The 25141-nt window shown below is 32.2% G+C and overlaps 1 protein-coding gene across 1 annotated transcript; it reads left to right on the top strand.

Annotated features, from left to right (window-relative positions):
• The first annotated feature begins 220 nt into the window (after positions 1 to 220).
• Positions 221 to 1693, top strand: LOC131608183 (ethylene-responsive transcription factor TINY-like). Its single transcript, XM_058880108.1, has one exon. The coding sequence runs from the start codon at positions 652 to 654 to the stop codon at positions 1387 to 1389; it is 738 nt and encodes a 245-aa protein (XP_058736091.1). The 5' UTR covers positions 221 to 651; the 3' UTR covers positions 1390 to 1693.
• The last annotated feature ends 23448 nt before the right edge of the window (positions 1694 to 25141 follow it).

The following is a 25141-nucleotide window of genomic DNA, read 5'->3' as shown; positions in this document are numbered from 1 at the left end:
AAAATTCATTTAAACTTTAATATTAATTGCTATGAAAAATATTACTATTTACATTAATAATCCATGAATTAAATTCAATATTTCTACCCAAAAAAAGTGAATAAAATATTTTTAGATTGTCCGTACACACTTATAAAGTTCTTAAAGTGTAAAAATAAAATAAGTTTGTTTTTGTTTTCTAATTGGAGGTAGGGTTATGGAATAAATATTTGATAGATGATAGTAGATGTGCATGTACTAGTACTAGTATGGTATGCAATTATGCATATTGTGGAAGGCATTCGTGTGGGGGTCACAACACATATAAGCCCCACGTTCCTCTTTTATATCTTTCGTCCTCCCTTCATTTCTCTAACTACCCCCATTCCTTCTCCTCTCTTTCTCTATAACCCTTAACCCATCTCTTCCCATCTTCTTCTCACACACTCTTTCTCTACCTTCTTTACTTCCCTCACACACTTACACTATAGATCTTTTCATTTTCTTCCTTCCTAGAGAATATAGCTAGTAACTTAACTTCATTGCTACATTAACAAATATTCCTAAGTCAAAAATATAATAGAGAAGTGTTAGTGTTAGTGCTAGTGAGTGAGTTTTGTAGCTAGAAATAGAAACTATATTCTCAAAATAAAAAGAAATTTAAATAAGGCAATGGGAGAGTTAGAGTTACCTCAACCTATCTCAGAGAAAATAGCCTCTACTATTACTACTACTTCTACGGAGGAGCCCGGTTTATCTGAACCGGTTCAAAACCGGTCCAAACGGCCCAGAGATAGTACCAACAGCAACCACCCGGTTTACAGAGGCGTCCGGATGCGTGCATGGGGAAAATGGGTATCCGAAATCCGCGAGCCGCGGAAAAAGAATCGGATCTGGCTCGGCACGTTCGCCACCGCGGAAATGGCGGCTCGTGCTCACGACGTGGCTGCTCTCGCTATCAAAGGAAACTCAGCCATCCTCAACTTCCCTGAACTCGCGGATTCAATGCCTCGACCTGAGTCGAAATCTCCTCGGGATGTCCAAGCCGCCGCCGTGAAAGCCGCTGCCATGGAAGTTCCTGATCAACAAACGAGATCTCAATCACATACATCCTCTTCTTCTTCATCTTCCTCATCCTCATCGCTGTCGCAATCTTCGTCGTCGTCTTCGTTGGCGGTTTCTTCTTCCGAAGAACCGTCAACACCAGACGAACTCGGTGAGATTGTGGAACTACCGGCATTGGGAACGAGTTTTGAATTACCCGACCCGGTTAATATGGTGTTTTCCGACCCGGTTGATGGATGGCCTTATTATTCACACAGTTGGGATCAGATTTCAATGCATCAAGACAACTCTGAAAGTATAAGTATGATTCTTTGTGATTTTGAGGGTTCATTGTGGCAGCATTAATCTTTAATTACCAAATTACCCTATGGTTTTTAGTTTTAATTTTGTTTTCTACTCTTCTTTTTGTCTTTTTCTGAGTTACATATTTTATTTTATTTTATTTTAAATTTTATGTGTAACTTGTGAGGGTCCTTTTGCAATTTTTTACTTCAAGGGCTAAATACATTTCTTGTCTCTTGTTTATTGTTTAGGGTTTGGTGTAATATGTGTTGCTGCTGCATGCAGGAATATATAATTTTGGATCTTTTGGTTTAATTTGATGTTATGTTTTTTATGTAATAATGGAAATAAAATGGAAATATACATGTAGAAAATGTTTGTTTTTTTATTTTATATTTATTGTTAGTACTTTTCATTGACAAGCATAAATAAAGATTAAAAGCAGATTCTCTATTGTACTAGTGTTTTGATTTTTTTACAGCTAAGGGACATTTTTTCAATTAATGTCCCCTACCGTATATTTTTGGAAGCTAGCCTCATTAATACATATTAATACATGTGTCATTTTACCTAAGAATTTGACTGAATGAGTATAGTAGGGAATTTTTTATTAATTTTTTCATTCATCGAAAATTTTGTGGTTGAAATATCTATTAAAAATAAATAAATTAAAAATTATGAAATTGAATTCGTATTTTTATAATCAGATGTTTTTATACAACTATCAATTAAATTAAATAAAAAAAAATACTTACCTTAATCATTTTCAATATAAATAAATGAAAATTTTTTGAACAACGTGAAATGTAATGAAATTGAATTTGTGTTTTCGTAATCAAATATCTTCGCATAATTATTAACTAAATTGAGTTAATAGAAAATAATATATCTATCTTAATCACATACTTAACTTAATCACCTTCACTATTATAAGTTGTTTTATAATATTAATGAATTATTATATTTTATGTTATTTTATTTTCATTATATTTTTAATTCTCTTAATTTATTTTTATATTAATGAAATATTAATATAATTTTGATTACTATATTTTATATATTTATTTTCGTTATAGTTTTAGTTTTCTTAATTTATTTTTATATTGTTAACAAAAATAATTGTATAAAATAATTAGTAATTTATCTATTTCATACAGGTTTTTCAAGAATTACCATAGTATTGGCTCAATTATTGTTAATCAAATATGGGAGTAGATTCTCATCTTGTCAAGATAAAGCATGTACTATATAATAATATCCCAAATTGTTTTATAAACACTAGTACTAGTACACTTTACACTTGTGGTTTATAAGATAACTTGGTTGAGGTAAAATATCTTTTATGAAAGTTATTGGGAGACAAAGTTGCTCTAACATTTTTTTCTTTCTAAAAAAATATTCTTGTTTTTCATTTGCAAAGTGGAAGTATAGCTTGAAAAGCAATGGCCAAAATAGGTTTAAATTTAATTGAATGAGTTATGCTTTCACAACAACTAAATAGATAAAAATTTAAATTTTAATTAAAAAAACGTTTATGTTTAATATTTGGTGTTACTTTGAATATTAAGCTTTATCTTGATATTTTGTTCTTTTATGAGAGAGTGGGCTCTCTAATCATTTCAATGTGAAAGTGAAAGGTTTTGCATGCAATTAGAATTTGTAAATAATATTAACGATTTGACAACAACTTGATTATAAAAAATAAAGATACTGCTTTGTTACACGAAAGCATTTGACCTAATTAATTTACAACAACTACTTAACTAGTATACCTTAACTTATACTCCATCTCTATTCTTTTTTTAAGGGTTATTTTTAGAATAATTTTTTTGTTATTTTTAATTGTCACTTATAAAATTTACTTTTATAAAGGAATATTAATTGCACTTTTGTCAAAATTATTTCTAATTATTTATTGTAGAGAGAAAAAAAAAGTCAAATTCAAGTGATAAATAATTAAGAGTATTGTAGATAAAAAGATAATTATTGTATAAAAAAAAAATAATTATTATCTTTCTTGATTATATAAAAAGTTTAAAAATGACAATTAAAAACAAAAGAAAGAAAATAATATATTATAATAACAACAACAATAATAAAAATAATTAATATTATTTTTATATAAAGACAACTTCAAAATTAATTAACTCATCTCTTCTTCATTATTTATTAGAGAGGTTATTTAAAATTTATTTTGACATAAAATCATACATCTTGATCTTAAATATCTTTTTTATTTAAATAAGTGGTAGACGTACATTTAAACTATGTGTTTGTGACTTCATTGCTTTATTTTCGTCGTTATGTAGAATTGTTTTTCTTTTATCGTAATGTTCATTTGATTCATATAATTTACATATAACTTTTTATTAATTTTTCTTTAGGGAGAAAGGTTGGCCGAGACCTAAAATGACTAACAATAAATAGATCTTGATATCAGGTCACCTCTCATATCGGCTACAACGAAGTGGCAAATCTCCAAAGGACAAACATCTAAGATACTCAAGCCTATGTTACTCCTATCTATCTTAGCTAGCTTGTCAACACATGTATTTTCTTCATGATACACATGGTAAACCTGATAATCTTCAAACTGCCTCAGGGCAAGACTGATTTTCCTGGTAATGTTACTTATTCTCGGTCCTTATGTTTACCAGGTTCTTGGTGATTCGATCATAAGATTCACGAGAATCGGTTTGGATGTTCAACTTCTTTATACCTTTGTCGAGAGCTAACTTCACCCCATCAAGGATTTCCCAAAGCTCGGCTGTGAGAGGAATATACCTTCCAATGCCTTTGATGTAATCAGGAATCCACTTACCCATATGATCTCTTATTAGGCTCCCACTGTCAACTCTAAGGTTGCTCAAAACAGCCCCATCAGAACTCAGCGTCTTCCAACTAATATCAGGAGGTTTCTAAGTAAGAAGAATAATGCATTCCTGTTTGAGCATAGTTTTTCTAGTCAGCAGCATGCTACGCATGTACTGCGTAACTTCATCTTTAATGTACCTGTCCAGATTCAGAGGCATGATAAACTCCTTATCAAACAGTCTTTTGTTGCGCCAAGGCAACATAATATGACAGGCAGTGGCCTTAGTAGCTGACATATTGTTCTCGTAGCGCTTGTGATTATTGTGCTCCATGTTTCACTTTAACTAATCTTGCGTATTGAGTGAGAAGAAGAGATCCCACTTAGAGAGATGCAGTATACCATGCCAGATGGTTTTCACAATTTTGTAGTGTCTTAGAGCATGAAGCAACATTTATTGAAACCCCCATGGTCTTCACACTTAGCATTTCAAAAATGCCTTTGGGCAAGCAAATTCCTAATCTTTAAATATCATGGTGAACCAACCAAGTGAAAGTTCTGACTTTTTCGGGGACTTGAAGCTTCCAAATTGTATTCCAATCAATATTGTCTCTGTTAATGCCCACAATTCGCAATGTCGTTGTAAGCAGTTGCAATTGAGAAAGTGCCTTCATTGGTACCTCCCCAAACACACTCATCTTCTCCAACCTCTTTGTTGGGCGGATGAATAACAGCAATTTTTTGGGAGCACCATCTTTTTAATAGATTCCAATCCCACTTCCCTGTAGCATCGACCCGGTCTACCACTCTGTCATTCACATGATCAGACAGATTGAAATTACAATAATCTTGAAGTCTAACTCATACCTGAAGGTGTGAAAAACACTAGAAAAGGGGGGGGGGGGTCTGAATTGGGTTTTAACACCAAAACTTTTCCCTTTAAAAAGAAAATGATTCTTGATAATAAAGATAAATATGCAAGAAAGAAAGAACAAAGTATGTTTATACTAGTTCACTTGAAAAATATCAAGCTAATCTAGTCCACCCGCCAAGGTGATTTCGCCTTATCAACAAGGTCTCAGTCCAATAATCTCAAGATTATTACAATGCACAAGCTAACTGCAAGTGACTAACATAAAACCTCTAAGACACACTAATCTTAGACTTCTTAAGAAATTTGACCAACCGGTCTCTTAAGGAGAATATCAAACAACAGTTTGAAAGAAAATTTGTTTACAATAAATGCTTATACACAAGTTGGAGTAAAATTTAAATTCAGATTCTAGACTTAAGAGAAATGAAAAGCTTATGAACATTCTTTTGGTTTGAATGATCGTGAATTAGCAGCTTTTCCTCTCCAATCTTCAAGCTTATTTATAGCCAAATATAATAATATATTCGTTGAAGGGAAAATCTGGAACTTCCAGAAAGTTGGTAGCTTGAACATAGTGGGGGACAAAGTCGTACGACGCGTCCATCCTTTCATGGTAGTGGAGCGAAGCATTCTGTTTGTACCATGTACTATGTGCTACGTAAACATTATCTTCTATTCTTCTTGGACTTCAAAGGCTCTGCTGAGCATGAGTTAGAAGACAAAAAATAAGTCTGGGTCTTTAGAGCTTCAAGTCTTCAGAGTCTTCAGAACTCCGTCTTCAGAGTCTTCAGAACTCCGTCTTCAGAGTCTTCAGAACTCCGTCTTCAGAGTCTTCAGAACTCCGTCTTCAGAGTCTTTAGCAATTGGCCTCCAGTACCCTTTATCTTCAGAAACAAAAGTCTTCAGCGTCTGGACTATTCCTTAAAAACTTTGTCTTCAGATCTTCAGCATTTGGTTTCTTCAGATAGCATATCAGAGTCACATACTTTAGAGTCTTCTTAAGTGTTTTGCTGCTGTTCAACAGAACATATGCAGCACAGAAACGTAACAAGGATTCTTCTAATGATATGGCATCGCCTTGAATTAGATTAGAACCTGTTTGTTAAATTATAAAAAATAACAAACGTTAGAGTACCAAATTGTTGATACAAGCATATTCATTGTTATCATCAAAACTCAGAGATATATTACATAACCAAATCTTGTTCTAACAATTCTGAAATCCAACAGTTCGTCCAAACATGAATAAACTCTCCATTCTTAACACACTAGAGGATTTTATTATCAATTGCATTCCAAGCATGCATAAGCGCCTTCCAAAAGCGCGAGTCCCGAGGTTTAGTCTTGAGACTATTCCTTTCAGTGTTATTTCTGTCATACTTCCCTCTGAGAACCTTGCACCACAAGGTATTAGTATTCTGCTGGAGCGGTAAAGCGGCAAGCAACAAAAGATTTGGAAATATTTATCCGGGATTTATCGTGTCCACAGAGATTGGTGAGAAGAACTGCCGTTCGACTATCTCGCGTTCTAAGTTTCATGATTGGGTGCGGAAAGGTAAATGCGGGAAAAGTAAATAAAAGCAGATAAACAATCTCAATAGTCTAAGAGAAATAGTTATGGAATTGCATTTCGTTCTACCCGTCGAATACTTAAATCTGAAGATCTATCGCTCGACACTCACAATACGCATCAACATCACCGGGCATCACTCGAGATGCCACATCGGTGTCCATGTCTGCAACACCGACGAAAGCTCAACCGTACTATTCACATCAGCGATTTCTCCACCGACACAAACAACACGGAGGCATTAGACTCGATACCCACTATGATTGTTAGTCCTAAATCCATGTCTGCAACCCAGAAACTAACAGTTATCATTCCTAATCAAGATCTATGGTGTCCATGTCTGCAACAACACAAATCCAGAGCATTTAAGCAAAAAGATCAAGAACAACAACAATGATGATTCGTAAAGCGAATATATAAACAATCCCAAGATCCATAAATATACATACAATAAGAGTAGAAACATACATACAACACCCACCATTGGAATGAAACAAAGGGAAGAGAGAAGATGAACCGAAAAGATCTCACCGGTACAATGAAATCGAGACAGATTCATGATCAATCCACATGACGTCGCATCCAATGGTGTTTCCTAAGCCTCTAAACTATCAAAATTGGACCAGAGCCACTCCATGGGGGAAATGGATGATAAAAAACCCTAAAAAAGTGTTTCTACAACATATATACAAGTTTGAAAGTCGCAGACCGCGCTAAGCGCGCCCACCGCGCTAAGCGGGCTGTTTTTTATTGTTCTTAAGCCGCCAGACCGCGCTTAGCGCCAAAAACCCGCGCTAAGCGCCCAACTCTCTGCCAAACGGGTAAAAAATGCTTCCAGACCCCGCTTAGCGCGGTCAAGCCCGCTTAGCGCGCTCAACAGAACAACAAATCTTGTTTTGGTCATATCTTGAGAACCGTAACTCCGATTTGCGCCCGGTTCGAAGCGTTGGAAAGCTTATTCCATGCTCTATCTAACAATGAACAAATTGCAACCAAATTGATGAATTTGATCATCCTTATTTTGAGCCTTGTCCGCCGATGAATTGGTAAAATCGCGTGTTCGCCGCCGTGTCTTCGACACTTTATTCCTCAAAGCTTCGAACACACATAAATACCTACAAAAAGACAACAAAACTATCAAACGATATACATTTACACGAAAACGTAACAAAACACAAACGATACAAATATACACAAAAACGGGGAATTATTCAAACGGTATTAACAAAAAGTATCGATAAGTGCCACTATTTACAAACACAAAATAACTGCATTTTGGCACTTAACAACTCTCCCCAACTTGAATTTGTTTGTCCTCAAACAAGGCCAAACACTCAAAGAATCAAAAGTAAAAATCCAAAGAATCAAGAATCAACACAGTTTAGAAAACGAAACAATTGCACAGTTCAAACCAAAAACGTACAAACAAAGTAAAAACTTACCACAATCCTACAACGACGCATAAAAATGAAACCAATCGTAAGTACAATAATCATACAAAACATTCTAAACAAAAACAAGCTCAATAATGAATCACGCCTAGCAAAAACTCATCGGTAGATGAAAAACACCGAAAGGTGAGGACTTTGACACACACCCGACAATCTTGCAAACAATAGACAAAATTATGCATTCATCCAAAAATAGTATCGAAAACGCAACGGCACGAATCACAAGGGCTTTCAAGGTTGTAATGTGGCTCGGTTAACAAACAAGTGATAAGTCCTAAAGCTAATCGAAACAAAAAACTTGCCTAAACCTAAGGGAGTAATTACTTCCACAAAGTTTCAAACAATATAATTTCAATCAAACTTCTTATTTATCACAAATTGTCAAACCAAAACATAATACTTATTAGCACACTCTTATTCCAAACTCTTTTTGTTCTTTTCTTTTTCAAACTTTTCTCTTTTTTCTTTCTTTTTCTTTTCTTACTTTCTCACATTTTTTTATCTTTATCTTTTCTTTCCACGACCTCATATCAATCACATCATAAAGAGGCAAACACCTTCTCCCCAACTTGAATTCAACCATAACATAAAGTGAATACTCCCTACTTTCTAAGGCAAGGTAAAAATCCATCTAAACATCATAATTATAGGTCAAGAAAACAAAGATAATCAAAATCCATCAAAAAGGGTGAACTATGTCTCAAGTTCAAAAACAAAATGGACAATGACAAAAAGGCTCAAAGGGGGTACTAATGGTCACACACTCACAAGGTAAAATGACATTTGGCTTATGGTAGTTGCGCTCAAAATCAAACAAGTGCCTTGATCACTTTCGTGCATTCACAAAATCAATACAGACGAAAGATTAAACATAATAATATCCAGTTAAAATAAGAAATGTCGGTCACTCACATATATACACAATGGAAAGCCACCTCACATTTATGGTAAAAAGGGTAAACTAATTGTGATTCAAGTAATGAGCAAGTTATGCAAAAAGAATGAGTAATATGAAAATTGTACAAAGGAAAAGTCTCCTAATCATGTTATGCTATAGAAAGCGATAAACGAGTACCTTGCTATGTACAAATTCGGACAATCATTACCGCACAATTGGCATGTTGAATCAATCAAAATTGGAGAATTACCAAATGCGACTTCAAGTAATCGAGCCAAAATTTGAGTCTAAACAACAACAAAAGAATTAAAATTATAACTATAAAATACATACTATAAAGCCTTGGTGTAAGTGGGAAAAAGGGTGAGGCAAATGAATCATTAAAAAGAATTCATTAGCCAAAAGCTACAGACCGCGCTAAGTGCGGTCTAGCGCGCTAAGCGCGCTACACCAGAAAGACAAAAACCAGGGCAACAAAACAAAAATTCTAGTGTGCCTCCACTTAACAACTATACATCTCATTTACAGAAAAACAGAAAAATAAAACCGTTGGGGTGCCTCCCAAAAAGCGCTCGTTTTACGTCGTTAGCTCGACGCCTTTTATTGTTTCGCGAATGGTAAGAAACTTCCTCGCGGTACGCCAATGCTTTCGCCTCAAACGCAACCTAAAGGAAACATCCTGCCCAAACACTTAACAAACGAATCAAAAGCAAAAGTTTATACAAGTATGTGTAAAAACACCAATATACAAGGAATGGTGAAATTGACTAAACAAGTTGAAAATTGAAGATATGTAATTTAAGAGCTAATCCGAGTTCAACTTGTTTAGTAAGTTCACCAAACAAAACGAAACAAGTATAACTATACAAGTATACATCTATGCACAAAATATACGATATACACATATTTACGAAACTTAAAACACAAAACCATCGCAATGCGATTAATCTCAAAACCAATCCCCGGCAACGGCGCCATTTTGCTGGAGCGGTAAAGCGGCAAGCAACAAAAGATTTGGAAATATTTATCCGGGATTTATCGTGTCCACAGAGATTGGTGAGAAGAACTGCCGTTCGACTATCTCGCGTTCTAAGTTTCATGATTGGGTGCGGAAAGGTAAATGCGGGAAAAGTAAATAAAAGCAGATAAACAATCTCAATAGTCTAAGAGAAATAGTTATGGAATTGCATTTCGTTCTACCCGTCGAATACTTAAATCTGAAGATCTATCGCTCGACACTCACAATACGCATCAACATCACCGGGCATCACTCGAGATGCCACATCGGTGTCCATGTCTGCAACACCGACGAAAGCTCAACCGTACTATTCACATCAGCGATTTCTCCACCGACACAAACAACACGGAGGCATTAGACTCGATACCCACTATGATTGTTAGTCCTAAATCCATGTCTGCAACCCAGAAACTAACAGTTATCATTCCTAATCAAGATCTATGGTGTCCATGTCTGCAACAACACAAATCCAGAGCATTTAAGCAAAAAGATCAAGAACAACAACAATGATGATTTGTAAAGCGAATATATAAACAATCCCAAGATCCACAAATATACATACAATAAGAGTAGAAACATACATACAACACCCACCATTGGAATGAAACAAAGGGAAGAGAGAAGATGAACCGAAAAGATCTCACCGGTACAATGAAATCGAGACAGATTCATGATCAATCCACATGACGTCGCATCCAATGGTGTTTCCTAAGCCTCTAAACTATCAAAATTGGACCAGAGCCACTCCATGGGGGAAATGGATGATAAAAAACCCTAAAAAAGTGTTTCTACAACATATATACAAGTTTGAAAGTCGCAGACCGCGCTAAGCGCGCCCACCGCGCTAAGCGGGCTGTTTTTTATTGTTCTTAAGCCGCCAGACCGCGCTTAGCGCCAAAAACCCGCGCTTAGCGCCAAAAACCCGCGCTAAGCGCCCAACTCTCTGCCAAACGGGTAAAAAATGCTTCCAGACCCCGCTTAGCGCGGTCAAGCCCGCTTAGCGCGCTCAACAGAATAACAAATCTTGTTTTGGTCATATCTTGAGAACCGTAACTCCGATTTGCGCCCGGTTCGAAGCGTTGGAAAGCTTATTCCATGCTCTATCTAACAATGAACAAATTGCAACCAAATTGATGAATTTGATCATCCTTATTTTGAGCCTTGTCCGCCGATGAATTGGTAAAATCGCGTGTTCGCCGCCGTGTCTTCGACACTTTATTCCTCAAAGCTTCGAACACACATAAATACCTACAAAAAGACAACAAAACTATCAAACGATATACATTTACACGAAAACGTAACAAAACACAAACGATACAAATATACACAAAAACGGGGAATTATTCAAACGGTATTAACAAAAAGTATCGATAAGTGCCACTATTTACAAACACAAAATAACTGCATTTTGACACTTAACATATTCTTGATGAAATTTCAACCTAATTTAGCAAGGCAAGCAATGCTCATTTTATGAAGTTGTCTCAACCCAAGACACTTCCTATTCTTTAGTTTAGTTATCTTGCTCCACTGAACCGTATGAAGGTGCTTTCTGTCATCGAAATTCCCTAGATAAAAATTCCTCTGACACTTCTGAATCGCCTTTAAGCAGCTTCGGGCACGTTGTTGCTCATCATTGAGTAGGTAGGCAATCAACATGCATGACACATGCTTCTAATGCTATAGTGCATGCATCATGCTTAGTGGCATGACATAGGTGCATGTGCCATCTTCTATGGCGCCTCAGTATAAATTACAAATCATGCGCCATGCATAGTGGCGCGGCATCTCCTCTACAGGTCAAATTTTTTTATTTGAAAAATGGTTACTTTGATAATATATTTGATAAGATGGTTATTTGAGGATTTTTTTTTTTAAATATTATGGTTATTTTAAAAAAATTGAAATCTTCAATATTTTTTGAAATTGTATTTTTTGTTTAGAATGATAGATGAATGTTTACTATTATTATATTTTTAATTTTTAAAATATTATAACAACACAAAGTATAGTGTAAGAATTTATGTAAGTTTTTCAAAATTCTTCTTTAATACAAGTTTTGAATCCTTTAAATTTAAAGAATTTTGTGTTACTATTCTAAAATCAAAATTTCCAAAATTTTCCAATCAAAATCTTTCAATTATTTTCAATTTATCATTTAAAAAAAATTATCTTCTCTCCTCCCGTCCATATTTCCAAATAAAACCTAATCCTTCGACATTACTTAACTCTTAATTCAATTCTTTCGAGTCAACTGAACTACTACTTTTACCCTAATCTTTAATCTCAATTTTTACCATAATCTCAATTTTTAAAAAATGTGAAGCTATGTTAACATTATACAAACAACTAGCATGGTGTTGATCTGATTCAGAATGCTTGCATACAGAATTCCAACATCTGGTAACATGTCTCGACATGTGTATCCATATAAGCATAGAATTTCTGAACTTAGTAGTAACGAAAAACTTAAAATAAAATTTTGGATAATGAAATGGTCAGAAAATTTATGGTAATGGATTGAATTGACGTTGAAAACTTGAGTTCATGATGGTATTGTAGTATGATTTGAATGGTTGTTTAATTTCCAAGGTCAACGTAAGAACCAAGGTTATTAAATGTTACTAACAACTAATGCAATAAAATAAATCAAAAAGTGTATTTAAATTAGTCACAATTTATTTAACTGAATTAATTATATTTTTAAACATGATTGATTAAATATTACACTAAGTGTAAGAAAATATAGATATTTATATATTATTATTGATAAAAAAAATACTCATGAGTGGCACACAAATTGAGGATTCAATTATCACACAATTTAGATTCAGATCAGCTTTGTGAAAACAATAGTTGCAGCCTACACCAGTTACTACCCAGAAGTGCTTATATCTTAAAAGAGACCAAAATAAGAAAATTTTAGTTTTAAATGTAAGCATCTTAGAATAAGTATTGCAACAATTTTCTAATAATAACCGAACATATTTATGTAAAACAATAAAAATCTCACAGCTGATACTATAAAAAAAAACAGACATCAAATATAATAATTCATTTATATATTTATTTTAGGACTCTCTGAAAATAATAGAATATATTATTGAATATCTATTTTCATCTACCATTCATCACATTAATATTAGTGAGGTCCACTTGTATGTGTCATAATATTTGTAAAATGGGAGCTATGAATAAAAAATTATAAGAAGATTAAGAATATAACATGGTGTGGTTATCATAATTAAATGGTGTCTTCTAAAAAAAAAAGAAATAAATAATGTCTACTCAAATTTTGGTTACACTTTTTATTATTATATTTTTTAAGTATAAAAATTATATTTTTTAAAAGGAAAATGATACAGAGAAAATAATATATTTTTTAAGTATAAAAAATATATTTTTTATTGCAGACTAATTCTTCAAAGAGTTATAATAAATGTTAGTACTTAATTACATTTAATATATAACACTTTCAATAAGTTTTTTTATTAAAAATAAGTGAAGTATTTCAATTGATATGTACTAATTGCATTAAGTAAATAAAAATAATAAATATAGATTTAGTTATCTAATGATATCATGTATTTAAATTTATATATTAATATAAATTAATTGTTAATATTTATAAATTGATAATGTTTAATTTATTTATCAATATTTGTATTATAAGTTTACTGTTGAATTGAAATCTATTACAACTTATGCTATTAATGCTACAAATTGTTAATATGATTAGTAAAATTTAAATTAATATAATTATTTTAATAATAATATAAATTTAACAAAAAAATTCATGGTTCATATGATTTTAGTTTAATTGGCACAGAAATTTCATTTATTAAGTGTCCATAAGTTGGTATCGATTTGTCAAAACTTTATGACCCCATTATTTAGTTGTAGGGTGCGAAGCAAAGAAAAAAGACCCATGGTTTTGTATTTTAGTACTTATTTAGGTTTGTCGAAAAAGAGTACACATTTAGGTGAATTATTTTTTGGTGGTTGGAAAACTTATTCTCTAAAAATTAGCAATGTAATTTATGTTAATTCAATTATATTTTATTTATCCATCAAGTATAGGAGTATTAGTTTAGCCTTTTAACATCAAAATATATTGTTCATATCTAAATAAAGTTTGAGAATGACAATTGAAATTATTTAAATATTTATAGAGTTAAAAGATAGCGAATATAAAATAATTTTACACAGTCATTCAATAAATATCATTTTATCATATTATATAATTTATTTAAAAATAATAATATGATTTAGCACTTAACATGGTTGTGATTGATTGGCAATATAAAATAATTTTACACTTTATTCTCATATTTAAATACAGTTGTAAAATGACAATTAAAATCATTTAATTAGTCAAAATATAAAAAGGTTTTAGTTTTCCTTTAAATTCAGAACCAATTTTAAAATTTTTATTTTAAAAATAATTTTTATTATGTTAATATATTTTTTAAAATTAAATAAATTTTAAGAAAAAAAGTATAATTATAAATTAGTTTAAATATCTTTTTCATATAAAACCATTGTAAAAATTTCATCTTTTTGAACAATTTTTTTTCAAATGTTAAAATATCATAAATATATTTACTATAAAATGCTATTTTCATTAACTTCTCATAGTAATTTCTTATGACAAACATATCGTTTTTATTAGGTTAAAATTTTAAATAATAAATATTTTAGTTACTTATTTTTTATTAGTTTATAATGAATGATTTAAAATAACTTCTTAGAGATATAAAAGTAAAATTTTATAAAATACATAATAAATTTGTTTTTAATTTAGTGTAATCATGTCAATAACTTTGATGTCAAACCGATGATCAACTTGATTAAAACATTGATTCATCGAGTTTTTTTTTTAAATGAAAATTGAAAAAAAAAATATAGGGGGACATCAACCAAGAACCTATCATGATGAAAAGAACCTAAAGAATTACAAATTTAACCTATTCTTTACAAAATCCGTCCTTAAATAAGCAGGGATAAAATCAAAGTAAGAAGAATCAGTAAGACCACGACTTATGTTTGCAAGCGCATCTGCACAATTGTTAGCCTCCTAAGAATATAAGAGACCATAAAATTTTAATTAGTGACTAAGTTTATACAAATCACCTATCTATATTTAATATCCAAGGAGCCAAAAAAGGGGACTTAAACGCATTTACCACCGCTAGGGGTGTTCGCGGTGCGGTTTTGACGCAAACAATCATCCAAACCACAAGAGAAAAAGTGTGCGGATCGGTTTGGTTCAGTTGACTTTTAGAAATAAAACCAAAGCGGTTTGAGTTGGTTCAATTTTTTACAAAAAAATTATTGAGTCATGCATACACATAAATGACAACATAGCTTTGTATTTAGCCATTTATGTGTTATCAAATTACAACAAAATTTATCATAATTGACAATAACTTTCCATTTGACATACAAAAATAAGATTAGAGAAAAATGAAATAAAAACATAAAATAGTAAAATAAAACAATATAAAAAATATTATAATGAAGTAGAAAAAATATATGAGAAAAAATATTAGAGAAGATGAAAAAGAAAGAGTAAAAGAGATGAGATTAGAGATAAATAGGTGTATTAAAAACGTAATTGTAAGTCTAAGGCATAATAGATTTGAGTTTTGGTTGAAAATGGGTTAAGCGAAGTTTGGATTGTAACGTAATGCGGTTTAATTTGATTTAGTTTGGTTTTTAAAATTCAAACCGCAAACCGAACCGCGCGATTTTATTAAAAAATAACTCAAACACATCCGAACCAAATAGAGTTATTTGCCGTTTCGGTTCGGTTTGGTTTAGTTAGCAGTTTTCTATTGGGCCGGTTCAGTTTTGAACACCCCTAGCCACCGCCATTGAATCAGTTTTCAGGCAAATATCATGCCAATTTTTCTCATGATCGAACTCAATTGCAAAGATTACACCGGAGGGTTCGGAAATGAGGAAATTAAACATACCCAAACCAACAACAAAAGCTCCCATAAAGCCTCCATTAATATTTCTTACAATTCCTCCACAAACTGAAAGACCAGAGGAAGAGACAACAACACCATCACAATTAATTTTAGTCCAATTGCTAAGAGGAGGTTTCCAGATGACCTCAAAAATATTAGGGGCTTTGGGGGATAAATATAAACTCGCAAGCCCTTAAGGATCTCAAAATCCTGCATGTCCAAAAAAGAAGCATCTGCGAAACTAGCAGCAAGAGCAACAACCTCCATAAAAGAAGAAGTGGAAGAAGTAACACTAAAATAAATGTTATGAAACTTGACCTTGTTATGGGCGGTCCAAATGGGGTTGAGAACAAAAGTAACTGCAACAAAGATGGTGATCTTGCATTGGCCCGAATCACTTTTATTAAATAAATTTTCAACATCTAACCAGCCAAGAATGGGGCTTTGACACATCAACTTTTCACCTAACCAATGCCAAAGTTGAGAAGTAGCTTTACAATAAAAAAAACAAAATGCAGTAATGTTTCTTCAGCCTCTTTACAAAGATCACACCGAGACGAAAAAAAGCAAAGTTACAGCGTTTCCATTGCTCATATGTGGGCACCTTGTTTTGGAGAAGCTTCCAGACAAAATAGGACTTTGAGGGAAGAATAAACTTAGACCATATCCAATGCCACCAATTCTTACGGATACCTATCGACATCTTGAAATCATAACGAGATTTAGCGTATAACTCCCCATTCTGAGAATAAAGCCAAACTTTCGAATTCGGGCGGAGGTCAAAAGGAATATGAAAAGAGAGAATTCACGACTGAATAGAGGAAGGAATGGGAGTGCAAGATTTCCAAAAATCCCACCTACCGTTGTCAACTATGCTGCTGACCTTTTGATCCACATTAGAAGTCAGATCGTCCATATCGATATGAAGCCGAATAATCCACTATCATTGAGTATTGGTTAGACCGTTGAATTATTAGTCAATCTACATGACTTTTATTTCAGATTAAAGAAGTTTAAAAAAGTTATAGCATTAAATTAATATAGATAAAGGCCAAAAAATGAAAAAAAAATATTAAACTTGAATAACGATAGTAATACTCTCTTTGTTCCAAATTATAAGACATTTTAACCATTTCACACGAATTAAGAAATACAATTATTATTTTATGAGAAAGTAAAATGATGTAAGACTTTACAAAAATCTTTTCAATAGTTACATTGGAAATCAAAATTAAAAAAATTAAAATAAGAAAGACAAAAATAATAGATGATATATTAGGCAAAAAAGTCATTAATAATGTATTAAAATTCTAAAATGATTTATTATTTGTGACAAATATTTTTAAATTAAATGATAATAAAAACTAGTCCTAATATAAAAAGACATGATAAAGGATAGAGAAATGGATGGTGCACTGACAGTGTAAATTATTTTTACACTGTCGCTCAATGACAACCATATATCCCGCCAAGTTAGATTGTAAATTTTAAAATATTTTCATGATTTGACACTTTAAAATATTTTGATTGAATGTTTGTGTAACATTTTTTTTATACCGACAATGCACTACCATTAAACTCTAAAGGATATAACATTTCAATTTTTTTATTAGTTTAATCGGTGAATTGGTTAGAACACATTTATTTTTATCAGGTCAATTATTTTTCTCGAGCTTTTGGTCTTTTCGAATAATCTTAAAACTTTTGAGCAAAGTAACTAACATTTTCAAATTTATATCCAAACTAACCTATTTTCCAACTTTATTTCTAATAAACACCAGTTAAGTTAAGTTTTTTTTAGGCTCTGTTTGGTAAAACTAACTGGTAGTTGATAACTGATAGTTTATAGTTGGTAACTGGTAGTTTATAGCTGATGACTGATAGCTGAGAAGCTAACATGAGTGTTTGGTAAATTAGATGTTTCATTAGTCGATAGATACAAAATAACATAAAATATCATTTTAATTAATAAGGATAATACTATTTTATTAATATAATAAAAATATTAATGGATAAAAATGTCACAAGTTAAAAGCTACAAACTTAAAAACTATTTCAAATAATTTTTGAAAAAGAAACTAAAAACTAATAAAAAAACTACAAACTAGAATAACATTATCAAACAGAATTTTTTAGATGTTACAAAGCCGTTCCTTAATTTACAAAATGGACTATGCAAATAAATTGGTGTGTTCTCCTAATTTTAACGTGGCCATCAATTGCAGTGCCGCCATCCATAAAAAAAAGGTAAATTCTTTGGTACCCATGAGTTTAAGTTGGGTACCAGTACCTTTAGTGTAAATTGTATTTTAATTTTAATTTATTTAAAAATAAAATAAAATAAATAAGTGATGTGGCATTGAGTTCTACTATTTGATTGGATAAGGGTACCGGTACCCAACTAAACTCAAAGGTACCGGAGTGTTCACCTAAAAAAAATTCAAAAAGTGTAGTCATTGTGTTTTTTAATTATATTTGTTTTTTTCGGACTTTACAGCAAAAATTTATTATACGTATTTCTAAAATCCTTATAAATTTCAAATTTTGTTAAAATCCAGAAAATCACTATCCTACTGAGTTTAATCTCAATAACTACTAAATCAACTAACGATTGTGTGAGATATTGGATCGAACTCTAGTATTGTCGAAGGGTAGCTTCTTGGTTCGACAGTTCGACAAAGTTAAGCATGAAGTCGAAGGATTGTTCACATGCTGGTGTCGAAGTGTGCATGCTGTAGTCGAAGATGGGTCTAGCATGCAGATGTCGAAGATGCTAGGGTTGTTAGCATGTTAAATTAGGTTTTAGTGCTTAAACCCTAATTTGTTAAGTTAGCTTGTTTATTAAGTTGGCTTGTGTAATGGGCCTTGCTGAAAAAGCCCATTAGTTAGTATGTTAGGTTTTATTATAAATAGCATACTAGTCTCTCATCATTGCTAAGCTGCAAATCCTAATTTAGGGTGAAAGAGGTTATTTGTTATTCTTGTAAACTTGTAATCTTGTTTTAAGAGAAAGTAAAAGAATAGCAGTTATAACCAATTCTTGTGTTCCTCTTCTTCCTTGTCCTTTATTCTTCCTTGTTTTATACTTTGTTCTTGGCATTGAATTCACAACAGATTGAATACGAGTTCATAGTTTTGCCTAGTCTCTTTTGCATTTTTTTTAAAACTCGAGTATATTAAATATAAAAATATAAAATTAAAATAATGAGTTTATTTGAATATAAATTTGAAAACGTGGATTACTTTCTTCAAAATTTCACAACTTTACTCTCATTTCACGATAAGACAGGGCCAACCAGGATCGTACTAGGTTTTAAAACTTTGATGATTCCTTTGCTTTTTGTATGTGTCCTTAATTTGCCATATATGCACGCAGTAGTATTTTTGAAGAAAAAAAAGCTGGATCCTTTGATTCACAGTACTTATGGGAATTGTTAATCTATTTTGACCCAATAAATTATATTATTACTACCTAGGATCGATGTGGTATTCTATTCCTTTGAAGTCACAAAACGCTCATTAATTCATAAGTTGACTTTTAATTAACAAGATAGTTAATCGTTCTATGAGCAGTAATTAACTTTATATATCATGTGTGTATGGAAGAATTTCATGTTCATAATCACATGTTTTCTGCGTATAGTGGCAGGAGTTTCGAAATAGTAATTAAGTATGTGGTTTTGCTTTTATATGCAACAGAGAATACACTGGCTGAACTTAGTGAGATCCTAGATTATTGGCTGGCATTTTGATGTAAATTTTAAATTAGAAGCTGGTTTATAATTAAATCTAGATTGTTTAATTGAGTTTACTTAGATCCTAGATTCATAATCAACAACTAATCTATATTATAAACATTTTATTTTATAACATTGATAGATTGTTTGAGTTTGTGGACTCTATTGATAAAAATATGAAGAAAAAAAAATTAGAATTTAAGTTGAATTGAACTCAATTTTACCAAGTTAGTTTATAACATGCAGATTATTCATCATTGATAAATATTTTTTTGACGATATCTAAGAGTATAATGTTAGATTCTTAACAAAAATGTTAAAGAGAGGGTGGCCCGCTTTGACTATGGTAGTTGAAATGAGGATTCGTACAAATAGACTTGTCATTTTCATGAAGTATATAGCTTGAAAATGCAGGAGCATTTGAGAAAGAATTTTGGGGTGCTTTTATGATCATCTTAATTATAGTTTTACGCATTCAAGATCTACAAAATGTAAGTATAGTATATTGACAAGTGTTTCAAAGTGGAATAAGAAATACGTGATGACGAGGGAATAAGTTATTTTGACGTGGCGATAAAAACTCACATTATGGCAGAGGGAAGATGATGTATAAAGTTAGCACTCTAATGTTCAAGTCAGCGAAATCTAAGAGATGTAATTTGACAGTTAAAGTGAAATCAAACATGTAATCAGCACGTGGTAGGGTTATATATGTCATGAGATCACACTGTTTTTGGCCTTTGGCCGATCCGAAACAATTTTCCCCCAAGTCCTTATTACTTAAATGAAGCAAAGATTGAGGTTTTCGAGTTGCTCTCTATAGACATTTATATGTTTTTCAGCTCTATCATTAATTTCATCTTCCAAATCGTCCTTAATTTTGGGTCGTAGATTCGTCTTATTCATCTTCTTATATAAGAATGACCCCTTATTATTAATGATTCTTTCATCTTTTTTTGGTGGATGATCCTCTGTCAACGGGGACAATCGATGGAGTTTGATGGTGATCTCAAAGTAGGTGTTCGAGAGGTGTTTCTGATAGTTAGATCAGTGATTGTTATCACTGATTGCACAAGGCCATTGTTGGTGAGATATGACTTTTAAAATTGGATGTGGAAATCCATGAGAATCATAAGTTGTTTTCCACATATGGCACCCCAGTTTTGAGGTAGAACAAGAAATACATGATTTTGAAGGAATAAGCTCTTCCGATGCATCGACAAAAACTCTTAGTACGAATGTGTGGGAAGATATGCAAAGCAAACAATTTAATGTCCAAGTTAGTGAAATCTAAGAGATGCAAATTGAGAGCGAGAGTGAGATCATAATTGTATCACAATATAATAGAGTTTATATATGTCATGTCGATGAAACCGCCTTTGTGTAACCAATCATGTGACTCGGGACCTGTCTGATCGTAACTAGTGACAAGAAATGTCCGGGTGATTAGGATCAAGTGTCTCGTATGTCTAAGAAACTCCATATGACCATCCATCCCATTTGATGAAATTCTGAATTGTGCCTTTGGCCGGCCCGAAACAACAACTAATAATTTACTATTAAAAAATCTCTTGAAAATTATAAAATAAATATTTCTTTGTATAAGAGTTTACGTGGAAACTCTTTTTACACATGGGCAAGGATCCAAGATTGAAGACAATTATAGGACATGGACATATAAGATAATTGCTCGTGAAAATGTTTATATCAATAATTCATTCATACATATATGGTGCATAGCCAACTAGTACACTTTAAGGTAGTAGTTAAGTGATTTGATGGCAATAAGTGCTCCAAAAGTTTTTGTCTCTTAAATTGTCCTATGCATCCTCATTCCCTAAAGACAAGTATTGTACTAACTAACAGTGAAATGGGTGAATCAATATTTGGGCCCTCCAACGATGTATTATAAGACAGTGGGCTACAATCATTACTCTTGGAACTTATAATGGAGATGCATTATTTGTTTTCATCTCTTTTCTTTTTCCAAATTAATGAAACATTATGTTAAACTTTTTAAGTGGATAGATTAATACTAAGTAACTATAGATATGGCTAGTTAGTATAAAATTAATGCATGAAAATGATGATTACTTAAATTTCAACATTTCTTTAAATTTTGAGGTGCTTATGTTGGTGCAACTTCCAGCTATTTGATAAGAAAAAAAAAGCCTATGCACTGTCTATTTCATTGTGAATTTGTGGTTTATAATTGACACCGTAAGGCAAAGGACTTCCAAAGTTAATGGAGGGGGAGGCCAAACACATATAGTATTAAAACAAGATATTTATATTTTGCTTAAATAATCTTTTAGTAAGTAGCCATGTTTTTGATTTTTTCCTTTTTTTATTTTATTTTCTTGAAAATGATCTAAGTTAAAAACTAAAACCAAATAACTATTCAAGGACGAAAATAAAAAAATAGCCCAACTAACATAGACCAAAAAACTATTTAAGTCTTTTTTATAGTGATAGAAAAATCACAAAAAATTATCACGTAATTGTAATTTTAATTATTCCACATTTTTTCTCAATATTAAATATTTTCTTGAGAAAACATTTAACAATTCTCTAAATTTAGTATCAATCTTCCTTTATTATTATTATTATTATTATTATTATTATTATTATTATTATTATTATTGTTATTATTATTATTATAATTATTATTATTCAATTAAAAATTTGGTAGGACTTGATTATTCGATTAACTGGATTTCCAATCAATTCATTTTATTAAACAATCGACTAAATATTAAGCTTTATTCGTTGGAATTAGTTGAAGTCAAGGTTTATCGGTATTACTCTAAAGGCGTCATTTGGATTAATGTATTGATTTGTGCAGTTACTTTGTGGTCAGATTAGTCGGAGGATTATGAATTCGCGAGTCGGTATATTTAAGTTATGGATCGATGGTAGATGCGGAATATTATTGGAAATAATATTCGGTTATGTTGTGTGGTTATTTATTTATGTGTATTATTTGGCTTAATTGAGTAATTAGAGGAGTGTTATGAATTTGGCTTATATAGAATATGATATTGGATTGTGGGTTAAGCCCAATTAAGAAAAGAAGGATAGAAAGAGAGTTAGGGTTTTAGAGACATAACTCTCATTTGGTGAAACAAGAGAAAGAAGAGAAAGAAGAGAATGAAGGGAAGAAAGAGGAGAGCTAGGACTTGAAGGAGAAGAACTCCATTGAAGAAGGTGAAGTTTTTGATAAGGTAAGGGTGGGATTCTTACTCTCTAAGGGATGGCATGATGATGTTTATGGTGGGTTGGATTATATGATTGAACCATGGATTATATTTGTGTAGAAATGTTAGGGTTTATGAACAAAATGCATGAATTTGTGATTAGAAATGTATTTTGATTGAGGTTTGATGATAGATGATGATAGATTTCGTGTTTATACATGTTTAATTGTTGTTTGAGAAGGATTTAGGGTGGTAGAAGTGGGTTTGCGCAGGTCTGTTCGCTTTGTTGTTTTTCTGCATAATCGCGCCTCCGCTAAGCAGACCCCAGTCCGCTGAGCGGACCCTGCTGTCAAGAACATTTTCGAAACTTTGAAATGTTGTAACTTTTGATTCGTAACTCCGTTTTATGCGCCGTTCAAAGCGTTAGAAAGCTAACGCAATGAGCTATACCATGAAGCAATAAAATGATTCATAGGATATAATCTCCTATTATGTTTATTAGGATTAAATGATGAACTATGTTGTGCTAACATGTGAAGTATGTTCCTTGTTATGAATCGATGTAACCATGTTGTGGTATAACTTTATGTATGTTCTCTTATGAAGATACAATGCTATTGAGATAATGATATGCACTTCCCTTATGATGAGATAATGATGCTTTCTAAAGAATTAATAATGAATATGCTTTCATTAAGTAGTTGAATTAACCGTGTTATGTCGTTCCTTGAATTGTGTAATGTGATGTATGTTGTTAATATGTGTCATTTGAATGTTCTTGTAGATAATGTTTACTTGATGACTTAATTATGATGTGGTTGCTTTCATAGCATGTAAGTATGTGGATATATGTTATGGCTTGATGAAATGTGAATAACATGTTACTTGAATCGTATTTATGTAATATATGAATTGGTGTTGAATTGATAACAATATTGTTGGCATGATACGTGATATGATATTCATGATGTGTGTGAATGATTATGTGATGTTGTTTTTGAAAAATAAAGATGGCCCGCTAAGCGGAGCCTGTTTCGTAAAAAGCTTATGCCTATCGTCGCTTGTGGGCCGCTAAGCGGACCCTGTTTCACAAAACTGGTTCAAACCTTGATTGATGTATCTTTTGAACCGTAACTTGTTTTTAAATGCCGTTTGAACTTCCATGAAGCTCTAATTAATGTCTATCCACTGTATATGCTTTGAATATTCTTGGAAATCTTTATGAACCCTTTCATTGTGTTGAATTACTTTATGTTGTGATGTATTGTGAAGTGAATTATCGTTGTATGCTTGTATGCCGTGACGACGTGGTTGAGACGCGATGAATTACTATGATAGGAATAATAAGGTTATTTCCATAGAACCTTGGCATTGAGTTGGTTTGTTTGAAGACGATGCATGACATGTTGCTTAAGTTGTTTGTGTTGCTTATGTTGTTTAAGTTGATTATGTCGTTTAAGTTGATTAAGTGGTTTAAGTTGTGTTTGTGGATGTGCATCATTTGATTCGCATCCATTGCATTGTTTGAGACGACCCTTGTGGCAAATGTTTAAGACGGCCCAATGGCAAACTGTTTGAGATGGGAGTTTACTCCAATGGTACCACATGCATGTGCATAAGTTTGAGTCACATTCGACTCGCATTTGAATTGCATTTGAGTTGTGTTTGAATTATGTTTGAATTGTTGAGATGATGAGATGTTTGTTGTGACGTGATCATATTATAATTGTGAATTTGAATATGTCGTCTTAATTGGTTAATGACATTGTTACCGTTTTGAGAGTTGTATTATAAGATGAAAGTTTGTTATAAGATGTTGTGTGATGCGAAGTGGTGAAATTATGTATGATCTATATCTCCTATATTATTTATCATGCATTCCTTTATATTGTAAGATATCTCACCCCTTTGCTGATATTTCCCCTACCATGGGAGATGGGCAGGTACTCAAGATTAGTCGTGGATGTTCGAGGTTATTGATGTGAAGTCTTTATGTTGCTTTATGGCTAGTCGAGTTGGTGTCCATTGCTCTGATACGTAGCACTCGGGGGGACTAGTTGTTATTGTTTATTTGTTGTATTCTATGTTGACATTTATTTTAAGTTGAATTGGAAGATGTTTATAAGTTAAGTTGGAAGTTGTGAATGAAGTTATGCTTCCGAATGCTATGTATCATTATCAAATGCAATATAAGTATGTTTGTTTTGGGTTAAGTTAAATTGTGACATCCCATTGTTTGATGAAGATTTTTAAATGCACTCTGATTTTCGCTTATAATTGCGG

Source organism: Vicia villosa, linkage group LG5 (assembly GCF_029867415.1).
Source record: "Vicia villosa cultivar HV-30 ecotype Madison, WI linkage group LG5, Vvil1.0, whole genome shotgun sequence".
Classification (NCBI taxonomy): domain Eukaryota; kingdom Viridiplantae; phylum Streptophyta; class Magnoliopsida; order Fabales; family Fabaceae; genus Vicia; species Vicia villosa.
The sequence above is the reverse complement of the archived record's forward strand: the minus strand, read 5'-3'. Positions and strand labels throughout refer to the sequence as shown.